The following is a 23,413-nucleotide window of genomic DNA, read 5'->3' as shown; positions in this document are numbered from 1 at the left end:
AGGACAGACAACACAGACGGAAGGAGTTCAGAGGGGGGGCGGTGCATGATGAATAGAGACAGGCCAACAGAGAGCACAAAGAAAGCTAAAGAACAATTTATGCTCTGCCCTTTATCTGTGCAATAACATGGTGATTACCGGGGTAAATCTGTTGTGGGCCGATGCCTTACAGACTGACTGATAGGCCTAACACTTTAAGGAAGTACGGTGCACACGTTTGTATGCTTAATAAATACAACACATTGGTGAGCAGTCAAGTCAATATTGAATGTTCACATTTGGCACTGCTAACTGTCTGTCCTTACCCTTTTTGCTGGACCGCTCCCGTTCACTTGGGAGGGTGTCAGGGTGGTAGTACTGGCGGGAGGAGGAGCAGGAGGAGGTGGTGTGGGAGCTTTAGCAGAGGGGGTCGATGATGACGGGGCCGGTCTGTTGACACTGGGACTCTTCTCACTCTCTTTTTCCCTGCCTTGTGAAGGACTCTGGCTCTGACTGCCAAGCCCGTCACTTGTAGCCACTGCACGGTTTCCACGAGCACTGCCGCCTCCACGTCCCGTGTGCTTCACGGTGGCCCTGAAGGCCGGTCGGCACACGTAATTCTCCAGGATCTTGGGGGGCTTCTTCATGCGTTTAGCTTGAAGGCCGATCTTAAGTTTGACATTGCCCTCGGACAGGCTGCTCTCTTTGATGGAGAAATGAGACTGGTCACCACTGGCACCTCCTGGCCCGCTTGCTCCTGCCCCTCCTGTGCCAGCAGAGACAGCAGCAGCTCCCTCCTTCTCTCTGTCTCTCTTCTTCTCCTCCTCTTCTTCTTTCTTTCCACCCCCTCCATCTTTCTCTCGCTCCCCCGCGGGGGCACCCGAGTGGAGAGGAGGTGGAGTCGTAGTTCCCCCCTGAATCTTCGAATCCATCAGAACTTTAGGGGGGTGTGCAGGTTTATTACAGAAGGGGGGGTGTTGTGGATACCAGGTAGAGTTTTTGTTAGGGGGACGGGATGGGGGGTGAAGGGGGAAAAGGGGGAGGGGGATAACGGTGAGGGTGAAGCGCTCCTTGTATTTAGGTGGCTTCTATCCCTTCCTCGGCTGTCCAGCCCTCTTTCTCCGTCCTTCAACTGTATGAGTAAAGACAGGTAGTGGGGAGAGAGAAGGGAGAGGGAGGGTGGAGAGGGGGCAAAAATTCCACATTAGTCACCGCAACACAGAACATCAACCAAACATTGACAGTTTTAAACAGTGCCCTGCAACTGAGAGGAATAAAAATGTCTTTTAATGAATAATGGTGGAAAGCAGACGGAGGGCAACAATTTTTATCATCTATTTGGTTAGAGGCTGTCCTTCACCATGTCTGGGTGACTTTTTATGGTGTGTTCGTCCTCACAGCCTATAACAATCTGTGACCTATTTACACAGCAAAGGCTCTTCTACCTGAGAAATGTAACCTTAGGCTCAAGGACTCTGAATTGTCCACCTGAGAACAACAAAGTCCAGAATCAATAGTCAATCCCACCACGCTGCCACATCCTTTCCGAGGTGTTACAGGATAAGATGCCAAATGAGTGTTCCCTTAAGTTGCCTAATTAGCTGCAGTAAAAACCTGTGCCTGCGACAGTGGCACACGGCTCACACCCTATGTTAGCACAGCAGCGGCAGAGAGCAGCATGTTTCTTAATTGTGCTCCTTAGAGGACAGCCCAATTCAATGAAGTTGTCTACAGCTCCCTGTGGCCATTGAGTGATTTAATGCGGATTCGCCCCCAAGCAGGTGCTTTCTCTGGGTGAAGTCATTTGGAGGCAATTCAGAACTGTGACCTCAGCACATTGAGCCCTCTGGGACCAGACAGAGGATCCGGCCGCCTTTCTCAGCCTTCGCCAGCAGCAACTGAGAGTGAGTGATAGAGCGTCAACGTGCCGGCGGTTTCTCTGCGCCCTACATTAGCGGAGAGCACTAAAAGAGCCACTTAATGGAGCCTCAGGAAAGTCATACAAGTCGTCACATCAGTAAAGTGTCACAGGAAGAGAAAAAAAATAAAAAATAAAATCTGTCCTACGCTGAGTCCTAGACGATGTTTGTTTTGGATTATGACTGTGGAAAACAGTAGTAGAGATTTTTTGGTTGAACCACACAGTAAACGCAGACCGATTTTTGGAGTCTGGCCTAAAGTTCCCCCACACCCTCTTTTCTGTTTACTTCAATTACTCACTCCATTTCGCCTTAAAACTGCACACACACACACTCGCTCCTCGCTACACATACCACAACCAAATCACACCTCCCTCTTTTCTTTAACACTCCATCAATCTCTGTGTTCTTTCACCGTTTTCTTGAAGCTTTTTCCGTCCTCTTCCTGACTCGATTTCGCAAACTTGGAAAGCCGTAGTAACAGCACACAAACTAAAGTCACTGTGTTCCTACTTTAATCAAAAACACATTGCACCCACCACCACTACCGCCGCCACCGCCTCCCCCCCCAACTCTGTTCCCTGTGTCCTTCTCTCACAGAGTGACAAATGTTCTCCCTCATTCTTTTATACTAAACTCTTGCTGAGATACTACGCTGCTTCCGCTGCCTGACAGCAACCATGCCAAAAATAAGCCACCGTAGTACCTAACTCTGACAAAAGTGTCAAAAAAAAAGCCTCCTGGAGAGTCAAAACAGTCTTTTCACCTCCAACAAGCGAAGCCAGGTCATTTACTGCCACTTGCTCTCATGTAAATGGTGTGATACCGGGCCAAATTGCTTACTAATTTGTGATTGATAAACCTTGACACTTTATCATAGCATTTTCCTGTTTACAGGTCGGCGCTTTTACGAAACACGGCAGCAGGTCATTTCGTTTCCTTTACAGTCATACTGCAAAACAACAGAATAACAGCTACACTGATTTTAAAAGACAGAGATCAGTCATGCCTGTCTGTCGCCTGCTTTTACTTTCAGAGGGAGTTGAAGTAGAAAAACATAAAGCACAAAAACAAGTGTTGGATATCAAAATGAAAAACAGAGAATCAATAATCAATATCAGGCCAACAACATAAGAAATGGCAGAGCAGGCAGGAACGTAGTAAACAACTTCCCGCGCCCCCTCCCATTTCTTTCCCCCTTTTACTCCCTCCCTCCTTTCACTCCCTCCTCACTTTTTGCACACGTTGTTCATAACTGCTGATTTCCCTTTGGCCATGGCAATAGTATCCAAACCCGCCCACCCCCCACATCATTCACATGAGGGGCTGGCGTCTGCCCTCAGAGCGCCGTGTCATTTCCACGGCTTTCACTTCATCGGTATTTAGTAGAGAGCCGTGCTCTGGAGGGGCCAAATTCCTTTGCTACTACCAATAGTTTATATCATCTAACGGGGGGAAAGTGATCACATGGGATCGTAATACGCAGCGGCTGTGATGTTTAAACCTCTTCAAGATAAACGGATTGCGGTGATGGCTGCAATAAAGCGGGCAGGAATGACAGGTGTCGGTCAGAGCGGCTCCATGCAAACATCTTCATGAGTTCATCCCGTGCTTATGAACATTTTCATCTATTACACTTTCCCTCGTGTTATGCAAAAAAGAAAAAGAAAAAAAGAAACGTGGTTGATGAACAAACCAAATAACGTTAACGTGCTTTCGGTTTCCTGTACAGTCAACACTGCCCCTCGAGGGAAAAAAAGAACAGATCACACTTCAAGTGCTCGTATTCACCCCCCCCCCTCAGTTTAGTCATGATCATAATTACTGTCTCAATCGAAAAGGAAATCCGGCCTCTCAGACGTTTTCTCAAAGCCGTTGAGGTGACACTGCAACAACGCATGCAGCCCCAGGAATCATTTTTGCATAACATCTCACCAGCATGTAAACATTAGACCCATTAAAATCTGAAGCTGAAGGGGAGGAGGGAAGCTGACAAAACAGGAACAGTGAGCAATCTGATTCAGTTGCACCTATACTGTTATGTCAACAGCAACAATACTATCGGCAGATCTATTCAAATGCATCATTAAGACACTCACTCACCTCTGTAATTGTCCAGAAAACGGTGTTCACATTATTTGGCTGTGTCCTCCATTCGTGTGTATCAACGTGGTGGCCACATATTGTATCATCCAAGTGCTGAATAGCCCCAAAAACAAACATGAAAAAAAAGGTCAGATTTCTGCTGTTTCAGTGTGTGTGATTTTTTTTTTTTTTTAAAGATTTAAAACCTAAAGCGACGACCTAAAAGTGACTGCTCCGTCCTCAGTGTCCGGGCTACACTTGCATAACAAACATTTGTGTTGTGTGTGTGTGTTTTTTTTAGATGTTGTAAGAAGGTTATAACAAGGTAATAATGTTGAACTGAACCTGAATCAAAGCGCACACAGCTTGTGACCTCGTACATACGTTGGATTGGTAACCTTGCCACCTCCAAAACACAAAGTTGCCAGCATGCAAAGCATCCCACCTCCTTCCTCCCACCAAAAAAAAATATGTCCATATTTCCATAATATTTAGGATGATAACAAGGCAAAGGCGGGATAGTAATAAGGACGGCGTGGCCACTTGGCGCTTAATATAACACATGTATTGTGAAAGGTTTGTGTTTATTTTGTAACGAGCTAGTAGCTGCCATCCGTCCAATAATAATAAGACAGCCTGTGCTACATTTTGTATCAATGGCACTGGCAGCGGCTAACTAGCCATCTATCAGCAGCCTGTTTCTGGACCATTTCTGGACCTGCATAGCTTTAACCTATACACTCACGTTATGTAGTCTGCGAATGAGTAGTAAACGCCTCCAGCTTCCAAACTATTTGTGTAAACCGAGCGAATGTGACACAACCCCGGGACAAGTGATGCACATAATCTTACATCTCCGTCACATTCTCGCAGGCACTCGTGTTACTACATCTCAGCTACGACGGCTAACGATGCACTTAGCGACTCGGCTAAAGCAGAAAAAAAAAATGTCCCGACGTTGTTTCAAAAGACAAACGCGCATTTTAAATCGACTTAAATACAAGCGCGAAAAAAAAATAAATATGTGGCGGTTTCTATCCCGGTGGTGTAAAATAACAGATGCAGCGCCGAGTAGGTTATTAAAAAAACACTAACTGTCAACAAAATGGCGGCTGCGTTGAATCAACAGAGACCCGAAATGGATCTCCCTCTATTTCTTCCTCCTCGCTGTTAAAATCCTTTTTCCTTACAGCAAGTGGTATCCGTAAAATCTCCCCGAGATGCTCCAAAATCCACTCCGACAAGCCGTTAGCTAGGCCTGGATGTGTCAGCACGGGCCTCTCTCGTTAATCGGGCCTCCATGTCTGCTCAGCCCGTATCGCTACTGTGTCAGTACAACACGGGCATTCTCAGTCCCACAGAGGAGGGAGGGAGGGAGGGAGGGAGAGAGAGGGGAGGAGGACGGACCGAGGAGGGCGGAAGGGAGAGGAGGAGAGGGGAGGAAAGGAGAGGAGAGGAGAGCAAATGTCGGTCGTGCGCGGTTCCTGCGGTCCTCGGTCATTGACAAAAAATGTCTGTGTTTCATTATTTCACTATTTTCGGTTGCCGCGGAGAGAGCCGCGTTTCGGGCTGGTGGAGGGTGTGTTTACTGGTATGCAACAGTCAACTGTCAAACTGGCCGTGCCTGGTCTCAGCTGCTACGGAGACTGTCAACATAACGTTACTGTGTATTACCCGGAGCCCTTTACCCTATAAATAAATCATCCTGCTCTATAAAGATGTTGGTTTTTTTTATTCTGTCCTGATACACACGAAATGAGTAGTCGATTAATGAAGCAGTTAATTGGCAAACCTTTTTTAAATAATCGATTAATCAATAATTTATTCTGAAAAAAAAATGACATGTCTGCTTCTCAAATGTGAGAATTTGTCAATTTTCCCTGTTTTATATCACTTTTTTCATTATCACTTTCTTAAAATTAAATACAGATTTATCATATAGGTTCATTTTAATGAATGTTTACTGTGTCTCATGCTGCTTGAATTTTCCTCAGGATCAATAAAGTCATCTATCTATCTATCTATCTATCTATCTATCGTGTTGTACAGTGGAGTCACCTATTGTACCTATTGGATTCTATTAGGGCTGCAACTTCTTATTTTCATCACATTATTTCAGGGTCACTGATTAGTCTATAAAAGGTCAGAAAATTATACTAATATTTAGCAATCATTTGCTTAACAAATGATTTAGACTGTTCACTAATTATCAAAATTGGTGACAAGTCATTTTTTAAGGTTTTAGTTAACTGACTTGTTTCAGTACTACATTATATGCTGCTATATTCTGTTCCATATGGCCAATATTTAATATGTTGTATTTTATTGGATTAGACTATTCTATGTATGCTGCCATATTCAAATAATCCTTTCTATTGTCTTCTATTCCTGTGAGATCTAAGATCTGTCATCTTTTAAGCAGCAACAATGCTGACCACAAAATGCAAAAGGAACACAGCAATGCCTCAAATATGCGCTCAATATAAAACTGCCATGTTAACCCAGCTGATTATTAAACAGATCGTTTGATAGGCCAATAAAAATTCAGCAATATGGCTGTGAATATCTGCCTGGGAATCTCTGGGAATGATTAGGGAGATGAAAGAAGGTGCGGAGGGTGAGGATCACAGGGTTAGGCTTTAATAACAGTTTTAAATAGAGAGATCAACACTGAATCAGACTGTGTGGAAAAGGGTTCACAAAATGTACTGCATTAAGAAATTGTCTTACCAAGAGCACAAGGTTACTTCATAACTCTGTGAATTCCCATCATTATGAATACCACTAGCAGCTCAGTGGTGATTAGTTCATGACATCAAAGTCGGTCATTCAGAAATCCACCTGAGAGGGCAGTGTAGCGAGAAGGACACCTCCACATCTTGTCAGCAAACTCCAGGGTCCTTTTGTGTGTAGCTGTGTGGCTTAAAATGGTAAAATGGTGTTGGAGTAAAAAAATGTAAAAGTCCTTAGCAGTGATGCGTGACTCAAATGCAAATTATGACTATGATGCAATGTATTTTATTTAAGCAGTTATGGAGGAGGGGAAGGTCTGAAGTGAGTGAAGGAGGTAGAGTTGCTTTGGCCCGTTTCTCAGATCGCCTGCCTTTCCTGTTGCTCTGTCCTGATGGAGCGGGCTTCCGGGGGTTCTGATGTGGGCAGGAGGCTGTTGTCAACACCGTCAAGGCTTTTTCGGCACACCGGGCAGGTATCATGCTGTGACAGGGAAAGACAAACATCAGTGGGATAACAGCAGAAAACACTAGTCCTCTTTTTGGTAAAAGGTTTCTGTGTTGTCGTCACAGCCCTCGCTTCAGGATGTGTGACACACTGTTAAAACCTCCATGACAAATCTAACAGACCTTCAAACCCTTATGCCCACTGACCACATCCACTCCACGTCCTTACCAACTCCAGCCAAGGCACTATACATTCGCTGTGGAAGTAATGGAGACAGGGTAGCTTCCTAACAGATTCCCCTAATGAATACTCCTCCCTACAAACTGGACACTCAAGTCTGCAGTCTGGGAGAGAAAAACAAGAAAAACAGAAACAGAAGGCATGAGTGTGTGCATGAGGAAGAGGTACACACACACAGAAGTAGACAGAACACACAGTCATAAAAGTTTTTAATGATTCATTACACCTTAATTGTACAAGGCAGGTCTATAGGCCATTACAGTGTAACACAATGATGCATCTGTAATGTTGTCCTCTCTCATTTCATGTAGCTAACTCAGTTTAATGGTGTGTGTCTTGGGATTAAGGAGCTATGTTGTTACTTTACAATAAGTCATATTTCTAAAAATATATTATGCATCAGTAAAACTATTTTGCGGCCGCCAGGCTGTGAGTGATCCCTTTACATGAGAAGCAGCACCTCCATGAACTGTGTGAGCCACTCTACTGTTCAGAAGTAGTGGTCTACATGCAGCACAAAGAAATAACTGCATCGTTAAGTGGTCATGGGTGAGAAGGAAGAAAGCAAAGACATGATGATGAAAGGAACTAAAAGTGGGGGTACAATATAAGACGAGGGAAAGACAGGTAGCAAGAGGAAAGCAAATGTGATAGGGAAGAAGAAAAGTTAGGAGGAGGGAAGGAGAGGTAGGGGGGAGGAATAAATGAAAGGAGAAGGTTAAGTTATGAGAAGGTAAAGAGGAATAGAAGAAGGAAAGGCAAGTCATAGGGAGTTCAGGAAAGGCAGGGGTAGAAAATGAGAGAAGGGACGGAAAGATAGAAGGGGGAAGGAGAGCTAAAAGTTATGGGGAAGTTTTGAGGAATAAGGAAAAGAGTTGAAGAGAAGGAGAGAAGGGAAGAGAGGAGGAAGGAAAGTATGATAGCAGGAGGAAAGGGAAGACAGGAGGAAAGTATACATTTCTGAGAAGATAAGGAGGACAGAAAAGATAGGACAAGGCAGGGAAAGACGAGAGGAAAGATAGATGCAAAAAGTAGGTGGAGATAATTTAAAGACAGGAGGAGGAACGGACAGATAACGGGATGTAAGGAAAGCTAGGAGGAGAAAGGGAAAGATAAGAGGTAGAAAGGAATGATGGGGGAGGGAAGAAAGATAGGACTCATAAATCAAATAGCGTGTATACAGCTTCTTGTAATGTAGAAATGCTTCAATAAAAATCTCAGTATCTAAACTTTTCAAACCAGTCTCTAATATGAAACATGTTGGACGGATCATGTGATTCGTGTGCAGCGTGCCACGCTGGGATCATTACCTGTCTGCTCTTGAGCGATGCAAACTGTTGGCAGGGTGGAGATCATCTCCTTTTGTGCAGGGGGTGGACCAGTGTTCTCCAACTGTCCTAGCAACTAAAGGTGAGTGGGAGAAGAAACAAAGAGTGTGAACATAGAGGTGGAGAAATGAGGGTTGGAGAGGCAGTAAAACGAAAAGAGAAGTGTAGTTTGTGCAGACAAAGAAAGATGTGGGTGTCAAGACAGGATTAGGATATATGAAAGCAGTTTCAATATAAAAGGTTGAGAGAGCGAGGGAAGAGAAAGAAAAAAGCAAAATGCTAAAACTAACAATGAGGCCACACTCCCTGTGATGTCACTGACCTCTGTGATGACAGCGTCCAGACCTCCTTGACCCCACGCGTAATCTCCAGGGTTTGCGTACAACTGGAGCATGTTGGATCTGAGCGACGAACAGAAAGAGAGCAGGGGGTTGTCACACAACATTAGATGAAATCGAAAGCAAATGATGTGAATCGAGAATTAAAAAGCGTTTACAATGCAGCTGGTGTAGCACCGGGGTTTCCATTGCTGGCAAACAGGCCAGCCAAGAACTGCTGAACGATCCTTGAATGGGCAAAAGCAGAGAGCAGAGATGTCTGCTTTAGTGTGCTTTCAGAACACAGACTTTACTTACTGAATATTCAACTGTTTTTTGGAGGTGTATCAACTGATGAATGCAGCTGTTCTCTCTTTAGTCAAAATGACGAGGCACACACCACTGATGAGCATTCTGTACATAGTGAGTCTTATACTGAGACAAGAGAGGAAGATTCCCATGAAGATGAAGAATTTTGAGATGTTCAAATCAAGTGATTACATAAGGGTCCTTCATTATGGCAGCTTGATGAATATATAATGAAATAACTGTATAACCATATCATTATCTGACGTATGAGTGGGGACAAAATAATCCTGTTTGAATTGAAGCATCTATTCTCACATTTAAAAATGCCTGACATTCAACCCCTACACACAATCAGGTTAAACTCACCTGAACCTTGATTGGTAAGCTTTATATTTGTAATAAAGTTTAAGGTTACGCTTTAGATTGCAACTCATATATCACTGACTTATACAGTAATGAAGGGGCTTTCTCCCACATTTTCAGTGCTTTGTCCTGATTGTAGAGTGTCGTTGCTAAAAAAAAAAAAGTAACAGCCAGTAGAACAGCTGTAATCACATTTTACAAAAGAAGCATGAGTAAAATGAGTAAAAGATAAAACTGCAAGAACTGCAAGGGATACAGTATAATGAAAACAATAAAACTTAATAAAGTAAGTGAAAGTTTTCGGCTCTTTAGTTATTTATGACCTGATGATATGACAGGACGTAAACACTGTTTTATTTTCTTCTCTAACATCAGTTCCGATTAGATCTCAAAACTACATGACTTCCCCAAACGTCACTATTTTATCAGTTTTGCTGCAAAGGTCCACAAATCTGCTTCCCATTATTAGCCTAACATTGACATATACTATATTAATAATGTACTCCATATTTTAAAATGTATTATTTCCGAATAGATTGTTTTGCAATTATATTGTGATTTAAAAAATAAACATTTCAAATTAGATATGCTGTCCCCATGTTATCAGTTTTTATTGTCTTGTTATCAAGTAATCAGATTACTATATCTTGTAAATATTAAACTGGTACTCAGTAATGTAACTTCCTCTTGACCACAAAGTTTATTTCCTAAACCTCTTGTCCTTATTGTACTTATTTACCTTTTTCTGGGTATACATAGGTACCCGATAAGAGTTTTTATTGATATCCTGAGTTTATTTTACAATACTCTTAAATTTTGCAGAAACTTAATCCCTTAATGTAATGATGTGTTTATATTATAAAAAGGAGTTTAAAGTTAGAGATGAATTTCTGCAAAAAAAACCAAAGCAGTTTCTACTTTTAAAATGTATGTTGGTGTTGTTTGTTCCATATATCTTTTACTTCCCTGTGTTGTACACGGAAATATCATAAGATATAAATAGAAAGAAATATAACTAAGGATGTTTACACTCTCAGAGTTCAGTCTCTGTGTACCATGTCCACACACCCTTCCACTGCAGGCCTTTGTTCAGGCCTGGATGACCTCTCTTGCTCCGACTGGGAAGGAGATTCTGAATCGCTTGCCTCTGCGCTGTCTGCTGACACTGGAGAAAGACGGCTCTGACCTGCAGATACCTGCTCGCTATCGTCTGGGTCTGACTCCGAGGAGGGCGGATGTGACAGCAGAGCAGAGCGCTCCATAAACAGCAGCTGCCATAACTTGGAGAGAGACCAGAGAAGCAACGTGTCAAACAAAGCCTCGGAGAAAGAGGAGTGTTCTTATTAAAGTGCCATATGTTCTCATACCTCTGAGAATGAGGAGCTGGAGTCTTCGCTGGGCCCTGATGTGCTGTCCTGCAGGAGACTTGGAAGGAAAATAAAAATCAGTTTTAATATCAGTGCAGTAAAATGAAAAACACAACTGTTAAGAGCCTGCAGCTTCCCGGACTTGCCTATAGCGACTGTCATAAATATTTTATTACCTAGAAACATGCTTTAACCCAGACAGTGCATTTAAACACAACAAAGCTGAGCGGTACCTGGAGTCTTCTGTCACCTCCTCAATGAAGCCAGAGTCACATCTGGGACAGACAAAATCCTTGAAGAGAGAAAAAAAAAAACATAATTACTCCCTGTCCCCCCCACCCCTCAAAAAACTGTGGGAATTAATCTGCTGCTTAAACAGCCTCCATGCTTTTCGGAAGGTTTTTGAAAAGATTTTGGGACATGGCTGGAGAGATTTACTCTCATCAGCCACAAGAGCATTAGTGAGGTGGCCACCTGGCCCACAGTCAGTGTTCCAATTTATCCCAGGTTGTTGGATGGGGGTTGAGGTCAGAGCTCTGTGCAATCCGGTCAAGTTCCTTCACCCCAGAATCAAGAATCATTTCTTTATAGCAGAGATCTGACTTTGTGATACTTTATTTAGATAGTCTGCCTGTAGATAGATTACTTGTTGGTTGAGCTTTAGCAGTACATCAGTTTTCTGTTATTACACCACTGTGGTTCAGGTGTGGTTGGGTTAAGCCCTAAAAATATCCTAGTTACGGTGAGTTCACAAACTGTCACATACACTCTATAGATGATATGTTAACATCTACAGACAGCGGGAAATGTAGGTGTACTATCCAAATAAAATGCGACTGCATTTGACAGGTGTATATACAGGAAGGAAAGGTGGGGTTATGACATGAAACTAATGTACAAACTTGCCGTTATAGGGCACGCATCTTAACCACAAGTCCGTTAGGATGTCCCAGGTCACTGTCATGCAGACAGAAGGAAAAGAACCTGTGTTCTCACAGTGTTGACACAAAGTTGGAAGCACATAATTAAGTAAGGGACATGGGCTGAAGCACAAAAAACAACAACCCCAAAACCAAAGTGAGGCATTCCTGTGGCTTAGTGGTTAAAGGAACATTGTTTTTTGCTCTGTCACCTGTTTGATTCCAGCTGACATTGAATCTCTTTCACCCTCTGCCCATGTTTCCTATCTGTCTTTTATCAACTATAGACAAATGATCTTTAACAAAACATAAAACAAATATATCTTCACATGGGTGTCCACATATTTTAGCTCATATAAGACACATTAATCCAACTTCTCACGCACAAACACGCGTGCGCTTTTTGCCCCCAAGCAAAACAAATGCGTAATGGTGCTATAAAAAGTGCAACAAACAACGCTCTAATAACTGACTTTCACAGTGTGCTCCGAACTGAACCACCAGTACAAATAAATCTCCAGTAATAATCAGTTAAAGTTAACACCTATGTCTTTCAGTTGGACTTTACTTGGACAACAGGAGACCAAAACAGATCTGGCTGCAGGGGGTTAAAGGCGCCTATTTGCGGCTCTGTGGCATGTAACGGTTCAGAGCGCCATGTACGTGCTGCTGGTGCATGTGGTGACAACCGGTCAGCCCCTCTTACGTCTCTCACACGCAGTTGACAGTAGACAACTGGTCACAAAGTCGCCAGCAGTGGTGCTTCTAAATATGGCAACACGAATCACCAGATTTGACTCCCTCTCTCTCTAATGTAAGATCAAGGTGCATGCTGTACGCACATAAACAACCACCAACAGGCTGTCATATGTGCGCTTTGGTGACCACAGGGATCAGAATTATAAGAGCTAAGTGTTAAAAAAAAAAATCAGTTAACTTTAAAGAAGGAGAAAGTGCTCCAAAAGTCTTAATCCCTCTCTCCATGGGCGCATGGATGATCCGCAGATCGGCTCCTGTGGATTAATAATTACAAAAACACTCTCCAAAGTGACTCACCGGGAGTTTGGGATTAGTTTCACATTTACAGCAGTGACAGAAAAACCGGTGTTGTGGTGTCTCCGCAGCCTCCGCCATCTTCACGGTGAAGCGCAGCGCCTGACGTCGGAGTGGCAGCCTATAAAAATATGAGACGGATCAGCGCAGTCCTGAGAGGGTTCAGTGCCCGGGACGTGTCAGGAAAGCGGCTGCAGATGCCACATTCATATAAATAAAAAGAAGGCAACACTGTCTGTACACTGACTTTTTGTGTAAATAAAGTTGAGAAAGAAAATATATTTTTTTAGATTGTTACATGACCGACAGAAACAGGCGTTGTAAATCATCCATAGAAACGGTCTCATCAGACTTGCCTGCGTCAGTGATCCAAAAATCAAGTTGACGAAAGAAACCCGTCAACAAGTTGTCAGGATGACATCAGCTTGCAGTTTCCTTTAAGTATGTTGGGTGTCGCCAGAGAATTAAAAATGTTTTAAGGCGGACCTCCTCTTAAAAACAAAAGTTTGGTAAAAGAAGGTATTCACCTGAATTTTTCAGGTTACCCTGGCAACACATCCCATCCTAGCAACGCAACAGAGCAGTACACAGCTTCTCATTCAATAGTTGCCTTTAGTTTTATTATTTTCTGCATTGTAGATGGACACAGAAGACTATGAAATAACGCATATGGAATTGTGTGGTAAACAGAAAAGGTGCAAACAAAGAAAATCTGTTTTATATTTTAGATTATTTTGCTTTGATGACTGATTTGCAAACTCTCTCTATCAGCTGCATGTGGTAATCACCTGGAATAGTTGACAATAATTAACAGGTGTGCCTTGTCCTGGGTTAGTAAGAAGAATTTCTTGTGTTCATAATTTGTTTGAGACCAGAGATCAGAGTTCAAGTAGCAGATATATCTCAACATCATCTGTTCAGAGGAGACCTTCATGGTTGATTTGCTCCAAAGAAACCACAACAGAGGGAGACCAACAACAAACAAAGAATGGTCAATAGTCTGATTAGTAAAATCTGAGAATATTAGTTCCAACTTCTGTGTCTTTGGGATGTTGAACGGTTAGTATCTGCATGTGTGGTTCCCATCATGAAGCAGGGAGGAGAAGGTGTGATGGGGCGGCTGTGGTGGAGCTGAGATGGTTTGACGAGTAGGACCTCTGAGTGAAGTGCTCAGCATATATGGAAGGTCTTTCAAGACAGCATTCCATGTGACAACCTCATGAAGCCGACTGAGAAAAAAGTAGTGTGCAAAACACTAGACAACTGTGTAAGCATGACAATATATCTTTATTAAAACCAAGACAGTGACATGTAATAATCATATGAATCACAAGCAACAATAACAGAACAGTGACAGATATATTTTTAACAGAAATAACAGGTTCAGAATCTTTACAGTATGACAGGTTTTGGCAATAAGGTCAATATGCATTCTCATTCAAAATAACAAAACAACTGGTTAGTTTACACTTAAGCAACAACACCACCAACAAAAAAAAGAAAGAAAAAAAAAACACATTGGCCAAACTTGGGCCACCAGTTATGGATCAAATGTTAGAATGGCAACGTTTCAGTGTTCATCTCCATCTCTTTGTCTCCTCATAAAACACAATGTACATCCAAGTCATTTAAAAATGAGAATATCCAGGCTACAACGGTCTCACTTGGCACACAGCTTGTTTTTTTTTTTCATATAAAAAAAAAAAAAGCATTTCCCTGCATTCACTGACAACTGGGTACAACTTTTGATAACAGCTTCACATCTTAGCGTTTTGACATCTCACAGCATCTTTCTAGATCGTCAATCAACTTATGATTTGTTGACTCCTGGTTTGGCAATGTAGCTAACTTGTCCTGTACACCTTTAGAAATTAAACAACCTTCACCTTTGTCTCATGCACGTGCCCTGAAGTTCTGTTGCCCAGGGGTGATTATATAGACTTGGCCCGCACGCCCCCACACCACATCAAATCCTAATCACATGGGGAAATAAATACTGATCCTCTATCAAGCTGAAAGGGGCCCTCCTCCTCCACCTCCTTCTCCTCTTCTGATGCGTCTCATTCTGCCATCCCCTCTCGTCCCTCTCTATCGAGGGGCGTTGAAGGCCCCCGTGGCAGCGGTGGCAGCGGCGTTGGTAGCTGCCTGGCGTACGGCCTGATTGGACATGACTCCGGTGGCGAACTCGGCTTGGGCCTTCTGGAAGCTGGCATCAGTCTGCCTGTACAGACTGTGGACCTGAAGAAGGGAAGAGCAGAGCGCGCTGACACCGGATCCATGCGGCAGTTCATCATCATCATATCATGCACATTGTGAGGGTGGAAATGATATGCAGAACCTGATATCATGGCTATTCTTCGGACTGTTTGTTGTCTACTGACAGCTTCATGGTTGGTGCACTACCTGGGCGCAGCAAGTCGTGACTATTTGCACAGAGCAGGTAGAAAGTGCAAATACAGCTTAATTTTATTCCACCGTGGCTGCCACAGTATCATCTTCAGCTTTGCTGAATGCATTTAAAAGCTCCAATATTCAAGTATTATTTCACTCAGACCTACCAGTCCTTCACTTCTAGACTGGATTTAAAGTACGTTCTGTCATTTTAAATACTACATTTATTAAATTCAATTTAAATTTTCCAGGGACTTTGTGTTTGTGTTAAGCATGGAGTGTAAACACCACAACCTAGTCTCTGAAACCGGAGCGGCTTATTTCAATAAGTCAGGCTTATTTTCAGGATATTCTGCTTCATAAAAGAAAATAAATAAATAAAAGTCTGACCCAAGTTACCATGGAAACTTATCACTCCAGACAGGCCAGGTTAGCTTTCAGGCTAAGCTACACTAAGTCTACAGGACGGAAACTGTGTTCACTCAATAAGGTTCCTCTCTTTGTAATTAATGCCAGTTGTCAAATGCCTGGATGTGTTAGCTGTTACTCTGAGAATTTATTCTATGCAACCAAAATGACATTTGTTAGTAAACTTATGGTGAAACATGGTGGTAAATAATGATGAAATAAAAGAAAAGTCTGCTGAAGAAACTTCATCTCAGAGGTGTCAATCCAGCACATTTCAAAGTGGACCCTCAGAAATGAGTGGCTGAGATGATCAGAGACCTGGATACTGTTTTGATGTCTGTAGGGATGAACGAATAACCAGGGTTTCTCATCTTTAAAATGCCATATCAGCATTCAAAATGCCACATCAACAACACAGGGCTTACACTTTGTCCAATTTACTTGCGTTTATACTCTAAGGAATTTCACTCTTTATGCTACTGCTCTGAATATCCTGTTAATTGAGCCGCACAGGGATGACATGACCGATACCCTGTCAAAAATACAGCCTTAAATTTGAGTCACCACCTCTGCATGTAAACACATTTATGCAGATTTCACCTTCTTCAGCATGACAATCCCCATGGCAGTTTGGGCAGTAAAGAGGACGGCATTCATCATCATGATCGCACCGACAGGGACGCTGGTCTTCAGAGCAGCCAGGCTCACGATCCACCCACTGTGGGATGGGGACAGAGATATAAACAGACATCTTAAACACGAGGGGGGAAATTATGCACTTATTAGCTTTGTTGTGTCAGCGCTGTGCTCAAAGAGAGACGCTGCAGAGTTAATAAGACAGGCTGATGCAAGAAGACACTTCATCGCCACACTGCCATGTAGAGTCTGATCATATCCTGTAAACAGGTTATCTGAACATTGACATGCAAAGGTGTAATTAATAACAATGATGACAGCGGTGAAAGATCCTTAACTTGAGGTAAAGGCTTATTAACATACTTACGACACTGTGTCTGTTTCACTTTATGAATATTTCTGCTACATTCATGTGTACATTACATTTTACTGCTGCAGATGTTTGAGGTCAAACTCATTTTAAATACTTTATACACTGCTGGGTAGTTTAATCAGCAATGCAAGATATTCTGTAAGATCATATGTTTGTAGCATCACTGTACTGTGAGAACCACGTATCTCTAAGTTCCATGTGCTTAAAAAAAAAAAAAAAAACAACGATGCAGTTTCCAGCTAATCCAAGACTATTTTTAAAATAGTTTTTACCAAGAAAATTTCTCAGCCCATAAAGACACACTTAATCCTTAAACCAAATATCTGCAAGTACCAGTCTCCCTGTTTGATGTGCGGTATCTGCAAAGTAACTGACTGACTGCTTGTCAGTCAAATGTAGTGGACTAAAAATTAGAATATTTGCAAATGACAGGTAGGGTAAAGTCAAGTACGAGCACTTTGAATAGTGTTAAAGTACAGTACTTGTACAGTAAATGTATAGGCTTACACTGTTGCAGCTAACCGGGACACTTAAATGAAACAGAGCCAGAGGATCAGGGTTTGTGCTGTGTTTATTTGTGCTGAACGTAAAATAACTTTTTAGTTTGCCAATTAAGTGGCTGCTCACTCTCTCTCTCTCTCTTCCACTCTCTGTCACAAACAAAAGTTAAACTTCTTGATGTTACTATTTTTAGAAGCTGGGTACATGAACTAAACAAAGCCAGAACACAACAGGTAGGGTATCAGAGTTTAGTCCATGAACCCACCTGGACAGTATCATCATAAGACATTTCTGATCGTCTGATTAGTGGCCGCAGCGCGACGTGTTATGACATGCCGTGTTTTTCTAAAAGTTGGATCTGGCTCAACTTCTCCACTGCAGATCGATGCATATTTTGGTGGACACCCCCCACTTAAATGAATGGAAAAACCTGCGTTTTCTTCCAGCTAAGACAAGACAAATGTCTACAGTCGAAAAAGAGTTTTCTTACCCAGATAAGATAACCAGACACAGACTGTTTTTAAAGCAAGTTTTAACATGAAAAACATGAACTGCAAAGAGTAATGGATCAGTCTAACAGAGAAAGGATTTGTTTTTTCAGTCATACCTGAAACCCCATCCAGGGATACCAATAGTCATGATGACGTAGGTGACCACTTGGGCAAAGAAAACAAAGAAGAAGACAAAGAAGTTGAAGGAGCTGTCACTCCTACAAGAGAGAGAAACAAAGCAAAAGTTAACATCTTTTCCAACATCTTTTGGTTTAAAAAAAAAAAAAAGAAAAAGAAAAACACAAGAAGGTGGTACAGACCTGAAGGCTTTGTACACAGGTCTGTACCAACAGACGAAGGAGCAAGGGGTGAAGAGGAGGGCCCAGAGGATGGCGAGACCTAGGCCAACACCACCAGAGGAGTCCACACAGAACATGGCCAGTGAGGAGACCAGGTTAAAGAGCAGTGCGCAAGTGCCGGCTGGACATGAATAAAACAGGATAAAAAGGAGACATAGTACAGAAAGATGAATGGGATCAGTTGAACTGGGGTGAGCAGCACTGCAGTCTTTGTTATAAAGACGTTGACTACAACACAAATCCATCCCACCCTTCCCCGCTGTGAAGAGTGAACGTGGAAGGAATTGAGTGATGCAACATTACGCCCTTTATTACCTCCCTTTGCCTGTTGCTACGTTTGTAGTTGGCTCTCCTGGTTTTGCTTTAGGGCAGCCAAAAGAATCATTATCCGACTTTAAAGCACTTCTTATAACCCCTAAATGGAAGGTATTATGTGTAGTCTACATATTCCAATTAAATAACTATAATCTGTGTTAGACAGGGGTAAAAGGAAAATAACTGAGTAACAATAACAGTAATAAGGAACTTAAACATAAAGCAACATGGTAGCATGACAAACCATCAAATAGAGATTTGTATTCTACAGCTTTACAGGCCACACGTTCCAGATCCTCCAAGTCTAGTAGTGGTGCAAAGCATTGGAACGTTTGCTACCATGTGCTAAAAGTACACTTTCACTTCCTCTTTCACTCGGTCAGTATCATTTTTAAAACTATGTCAGAAGCCAATTTTACATCTCTGAACATGAAAACAGACTCATATTTAACTGCTGTGCATACTATAGGTGTTTCAATAAGGACTACTTATTTATTTTAAACAGTTTGAACTGATTCTCGTGTAGATGCCCGAGGTGAAGACATTTTTAACTGATTTCTGTTGGTCCCTGCCAAAGTCCTCAATCTGGCAGTGAAGAGTCTCTGTACAGACATGAGTCAGCTTAAGGTTCAATTCCTTAAGTGATTCTTTCACTTGCACCACCACTGCCTACTAATAAATCGAAAGTCTTAAGAGGTGGAGAGTGTAGTGTCAGCGTAGTTTCATTCCAGTCACATACAGAGTACCACATGACATATTACATTATGACACTGATGTTTCAGCAATAATGCTGGGAATTCACACAGCAGCACGTACTAAGAGTTACAGGAACTCACACATCCAGAAGTAGTACATGATGGTGACGGTGCGCTGGAAGCGCTGTGTGATCTCCACATTGATGTCCTGGTAGAAGCAGGGGCCCACAGGACAGAAGGAAGGCAGTGGGGGCCAGTTATTTTGACGAGCTGATGAAGAGAACAGCAGAGAAATGGAATAAAATCAATAATACATTTAGAAATCTTCTGTTTTTCTTTATTCACATTATTTCTGCCTCTCCTCTTTCCACCCCTCTTACAGGCTCCAGGTCCCAGGCTGTGTGACTCCAGCTCCCTCTCTCTTCTCTCTAGCTCCCGGGCTTTCTTCTCCAGCTCCTCCTGCTTCCTCAGGAGCTCTGCTGTGGTAGCATTAACTGCAGTCTGACACAGTAAGACACGGGGTAAAGGATGCATCAGAACCGCACGTCAAAGAGAGGTTGTGTTGTGTCATAAATAATAAAAAAGGCTTATGTAAAAGCGAAGAGATTCACAGTGGAGATGCTTTCATGTACATATGCGAATGTAAGCATCAGCATTGACATTTAAGTGATGTTTAAAGTGCACAGAAGTTGCAATGAACAATGGTTTTGGTTTGAGCAAGTCATTATTTGTACTCCGCATACATTTCTACTTTTACAGATCCAATAACAGCGCGAGTACAATCGCATTTCTGACTGCCAGTGAATGTGTTGATACCGACATCAGAGACAGTGGGCCTTAATCTAAAGTGACAGGTGTGTTTATGTTACAGCTTGTGTACCTGGGAGTTATAGGAGCCATAGTTGCGAGGCTCAGTGGGTGTTGTCCTGCTGGGTGGAGTCTGTGCAGGCACAGATGGAGCAGAGGGAGAGGTGGCTTCATACGCCGGTGGAGGCTGAAATAGAAAACAACATAAAAAACAAAAAGAAAAAAACAAAGACATCATCAGGTTGTGACCAAGACCAGAGTGAGAGGCATTATCTCAAGTTCAAGTTAGATTTCATTGTCACGTACAATCATAGTGAATATACTTCACGGGTATGATACAATTATGCACGAGGCTTGATGAATCTACAAAGACTAGTTGAGTTTCAAGACTTGCTAAACATGGTCATATTCAGTTCCTGTTACAGCAGTATTTGCTACAATCAGCAGCTGACAGGAAGTCAGGAACCCAAGCGGTTTCCTAGCAACAGAACCTCTATGACACTGCCCCTAACATAGACCCAAGTGGTTTCCTTGCAGCAAAAAAAAAAAACCCTCAATAACATGCAACTAAGATATAGATCACAAAGTTATGTACATGTTTCAGCTCTTTCACGGCTGCTTTCACGGCTGTTGGTCATAGACTGTAAAAGCACTTTATGTACAATCCAGTCCTCATAGTCAAGCCTGGATAACTAACCAAACAAAACAAGGCAAATATCCCGGAGGCTGCAGGACTGGAGGAGCACTGATAGCTCCAAAAGTTTGTGTCCACTACTGAAGCACAAACTCTGAGTGTTCAGGTGGTTGGTTTTGTTTCATAACCCTGAGATCTTGTAGAGGTGTTTATGCTCTGCACAAATGAACCATCGTTTGTGATTTGTTCGTCAAATAGAATAAACAGTTATTATTAGGATGCTAAGATCTCTGCAGTGATTTTACAAAGTCAAACACAGTCAGTTACTTTACCGGAAAAACAACTACACAGACCAAACTCTAGTTCATTTCTAATGCTACAACATCACTTGTGAATTTTTCAACCTGCATTTATTATTGTTACTATTTTTTTTTTTTTTTTTTACAGATAGTCTCCATTAGCTTGCAGCCAGACAACAGACAGCTGAGTGGAAGAGAAAAGCTACAAACTAATGAACATTAAACAAACGGAAATTCAACCTGATTATGTGGCGATTTGTGCAGCCTCATGCTTACACTGTTGCATAATTCTACATTCAAATGTCCACACAGCAACAACAAAAAAAAAAAGCCTGGTTATACTCCATCTTAGAAGATCTACACACAACACACAGATAACAGGAGGAATGATGGTGGAGGTGGTTGATGGAGGTGGTTGATGGAGGCAGAGCAGCATTTCTTGGCTCTGTGCCTCGCTGTGATAAGTCCAGGCATTACATCATCTGCACAGCACTTTATAAACAATTATCAATCATTATCACACAGATAAGGAAGAAATATTGCTCACCCCGGTCGTATTATCAAACGGGTTGTAAAGGTCCAGTGTGGCATATCCTGTGTTGCTGCTGTGTTGAGTCACTGCAGGGTCCTGACATACAAAAACAAAAAAGGGTTATTTATTTATTTATTTAATTAATTAGTTAGCACAGCAGTGATACATTTCATTTTCTGGAACATTAATACTAATAATTTAACAAACAAAAATAAAGGGGGGGTCGCTTCTTATGAGTGTGGGGAAGAGCTACAAGTGGGCGAAGATGAAGGAGGCCCAGAAAAAAGCCAACACACGTCACATGAGCAGCAGCTCGCCTGCTATTACACGGAGCCGACACCAGTGACCGTGATATACATCAAACACACCCTGACACCCCGCACTGACACCGGCCTAATTCTTCATTTCACCCACCTGGAAAGGGTTGTGGTCGTCCATTGGTTCTGGAAAGCTCGTGTATTTTGACATAACGTTGGCTGCCCGTTTTTAGGAAAAGATAGCCACCGTCAAGTAGCCGCCACTTGCTGCTAACTTGAACGTGAGCCGCGCAGACACAGAAGCGGCGGCTCGTTTACGACATAAAAAAATTATAAATAAATTAAATGCTGCGTTTGTTTGTTTTTTCTCAAATCGAAAGTGCGGGCGGTGTAGTCGGTTTATCCAGTCCACTAGCTACCCGCCCCTCCAAAAGTCATCGCTCCGCGGTTTTAGACGACAGGTTAACGCCGTTTAACGTGAGGGGAAAGCTCGCCGGCTGCTTTCTCCTCCGGTCCTGGGTGTCAGGATGTGTGGACTGCAGCTGTGTTGTGTCGCCGGATGACAAAACGACTCCGTTAGTTTCACCCGCAGGAAAAACAACCGCGGTACAGGAAGTAACCAGCCTGAAAACTGGTCATGTGACTGCTCCTGCGGCAGAGGAGCACGTGGGAGCTATGAATATGAGAGGGGGGGCTTTGTTATAGACATTAATGTGCGCGTGTTCCTGTCACATCTGCACAGTTTGGGATGCAAGGCGTCCGATTTTATATGAAAGGACTGAAAAGACTGGAATGTGATATGTATTAGTATGATTTCATTAGTGTATAATAACCTGAGTGTAAGAATCATTGTGTTTTTGTTTGTTGTTGTTAAGCCCTTTATATCTACATTGAGAGCGGGTCCTCTTCCATGGAGTCCAACATTTTGAACCGCCATTTTTCTACAGTAGCCCAGAACAGACAAACTAAACACAGATCTAGATATGGACTTTTGCTTTTATGTGTATTTCGCAGCCAGAGTTTTTCTTTCTTGGAAGAAGAGGAAACGTTGGAGAGTATTCATTTGGTTGTAGGTGGCACTAAACTCTGCACACTGAATCTTTAATATAGATTATAGAATATAATCTATATAGAATTCCCACTTGTTATAGACATTATTGTGCACTTGACAGTGAGACAGGATCCTGTTCCTGTTCAAATTTGCACAAAAGCTTCCAATTTTACATTCATTATCTTTTCTTATATTCTTGCTCAGAGGTTATTTGTCTCTTTCTGTTCAGTTGTCAGTCTGGTTGATTTTGATCGATTATTTATGTACAGTATTTATTTAGCAAATCTTTTGTACATCTGTTTGTAAAGAGGACTTTGTACAACCTGAAAGCATGAAAGACCATTCTGAATTTACTGACTCGCCTCACGCTCTCATTCCAAGCGTGAAGGAGAAACTACAGTGACAGTATAACTCTTGAAAAATGTCAAAGGTCCTTTCCAGTACCAGTATTTGGTTTGTCCCTTCTGGGCATGTGTAGAGATGTGGTGGGTCAACATGGCAGACTCTGTAAAACTCTGCAGATATTCAAGGTTTATTCTTATTTTCTGGTGATTATAAACTAATGAAAATATAGTTATAGCACTCCATCACTCTCCTTCTTGGTCAA

General features: G+C 42.4%; 3 protein-coding genes across 7 annotated transcripts in view; all 3 read right to left on the bottom strand.

The window, feature by feature from the left end:
- Positions 1 to 5,346, bottom strand: part of ash1l (ash1 (absent, small, or homeotic)-like (Drosophila)) — a 29,963-nt gene extending 24,617 nt beyond the window's left edge. For 2 of the 4 annotated variants that reach the window (XM_010743527.3, XM_019264252.2), the window contains exons 1-3: positions 5,174 to 5,346; positions 4,002 to 4,097; positions 306 to 1,111 (exon numbers count right to left, since the gene is read on the bottom strand). In XM_010743527.3, coding sequence (XP_010741829.3) covers positions 306 to 911 — 606 coding nt within the window. In that variant the 5' untranslated portion in view covers positions 912 to 1,111; positions 4,002 to 4,097; positions 5,174 to 5,346. Of the gene's footprint in view, positions 1 to 305; positions 1,112 to 4,001; positions 4,098 to 4,728; positions 4,748 to 5,078 lie in introns of those variants that run through there. The other 2 variants (XM_019264251.2, XM_027287285.1) reach the window with 2 other exon arrangements.
- A 1,255-nt stretch (positions 5,347 to 6,601) lies between these two features.
- Positions 6,602 to 13,617, bottom strand: rnf115b (ring finger protein 115b). 2 transcript variants are annotated; one of them, NM_001319933.1, is given in 10 exon segments: positions 6,615 to 7,196; positions 7,389 to 7,504; positions 8,711 to 8,804; positions 9,051 to 9,129; positions 9,225 to 9,293; positions 10,786 to 10,997; positions 11,085 to 11,142; positions 11,318 to 11,376; positions 13,061 to 13,178; positions 13,414 to 13,597. In NM_001319933.1, coding segments are annotated over 9 exon segments (888 nt in total). In that variant the 5' UTR covers positions 13,139 to 13,178; positions 13,414 to 13,597; the 3' UTR covers positions 6,615 to 7,073.
- A 708-nt stretch (positions 13,618 to 14,325) lies between these two features.
- On the bottom strand, positions 14,326 to 22,404 carry scamp3 (secretory carrier membrane protein 3). Its single transcript, XM_010743517.3, has 9 exons — positions 21,913 to 22,404; positions 21,514 to 21,594; positions 20,107 to 20,220; positions 19,607 to 19,727; positions 19,368 to 19,496; positions 18,178 to 18,337; positions 17,974 to 18,075; positions 16,457 to 16,574; positions 14,326 to 15,295 (listed from the first exon to the last, which is right to left on the bottom strand). Exons 1-9 carry the CDS (start codon positions 21,964 to 21,966, stop codon positions 15,146 to 15,148), a joined length of 1,029 nt encoding a protein of 342 aa, XP_010741819.1. The 5' UTR covers positions 21,967 to 22,404; the 3' UTR covers positions 14,326 to 15,145.
- Positions 22,405 to 23,413: the final 1,009 nt, after the last annotated feature.

The sequence above is a fragment of the Larimichthys crocea genome, chromosome XIII, assembly GCF_000972845.2.
Source record: "Larimichthys crocea isolate SSNF chromosome XIII, L_crocea_2.0, whole genome shotgun sequence".
Classification (NCBI taxonomy): domain Eukaryota; kingdom Metazoa; phylum Chordata; class Actinopteri; family Sciaenidae; genus Larimichthys; species Larimichthys crocea.
Note: the sequence above shows the minus strand (reverse complement) of the source record. Positions and strands in the feature narration are given on the sequence as shown.

What these genes read in the sequence shown, in the direction of transcription:
- rnf115b (XM_027285974.1), bottom strand. Translation starts at nt 13,138, where the DNA reads ATGGCGGAGGCTGCGGAGACACCACAACACCGGTTTTTCTGTCACTGC. An exon ending in TGGACGCTGTCATCACAGAG is followed by an intron (nt 8,805 to 9,050) that starts GTCAGTGACATC and finishes ACTCACCTTTAG; the next exon opens with TTGCTAGGACAGTTGGAGAA. An exon ending in CATCGCTCAAGAGCAGACAG is followed by an intron (nt 7,505 to 8,710) that starts GTAATGATCCCA and finishes TTTCTCTCCCAG; the next exon opens with ACTGCAGACTTGAGTGTCCA.
- scamp3 (XM_010743517.3), bottom strand. Translation starts at nt 21,966, where the DNA reads ATGTCAAAATACACGAGCTTTCCAGAACCAATGGACGACCACAACCCT. An exon ending in CGTTTGATAATACGACCGGG is followed by an intron (nt 20,221 to 21,513) that starts GTGAGCAATATT and finishes TTTCTATTTCAG; the next exon opens with CCTCCACCGGCGTATGAAGC. An exon ending in CCTGTGTACAAAGCCTTCAG is followed by an intron (nt 18,076 to 18,177) that starts GTCTGTACCACC and finishes TCTCTCTTGTAG; the next exon opens with GAGTGACAGCTCCTTCAACT.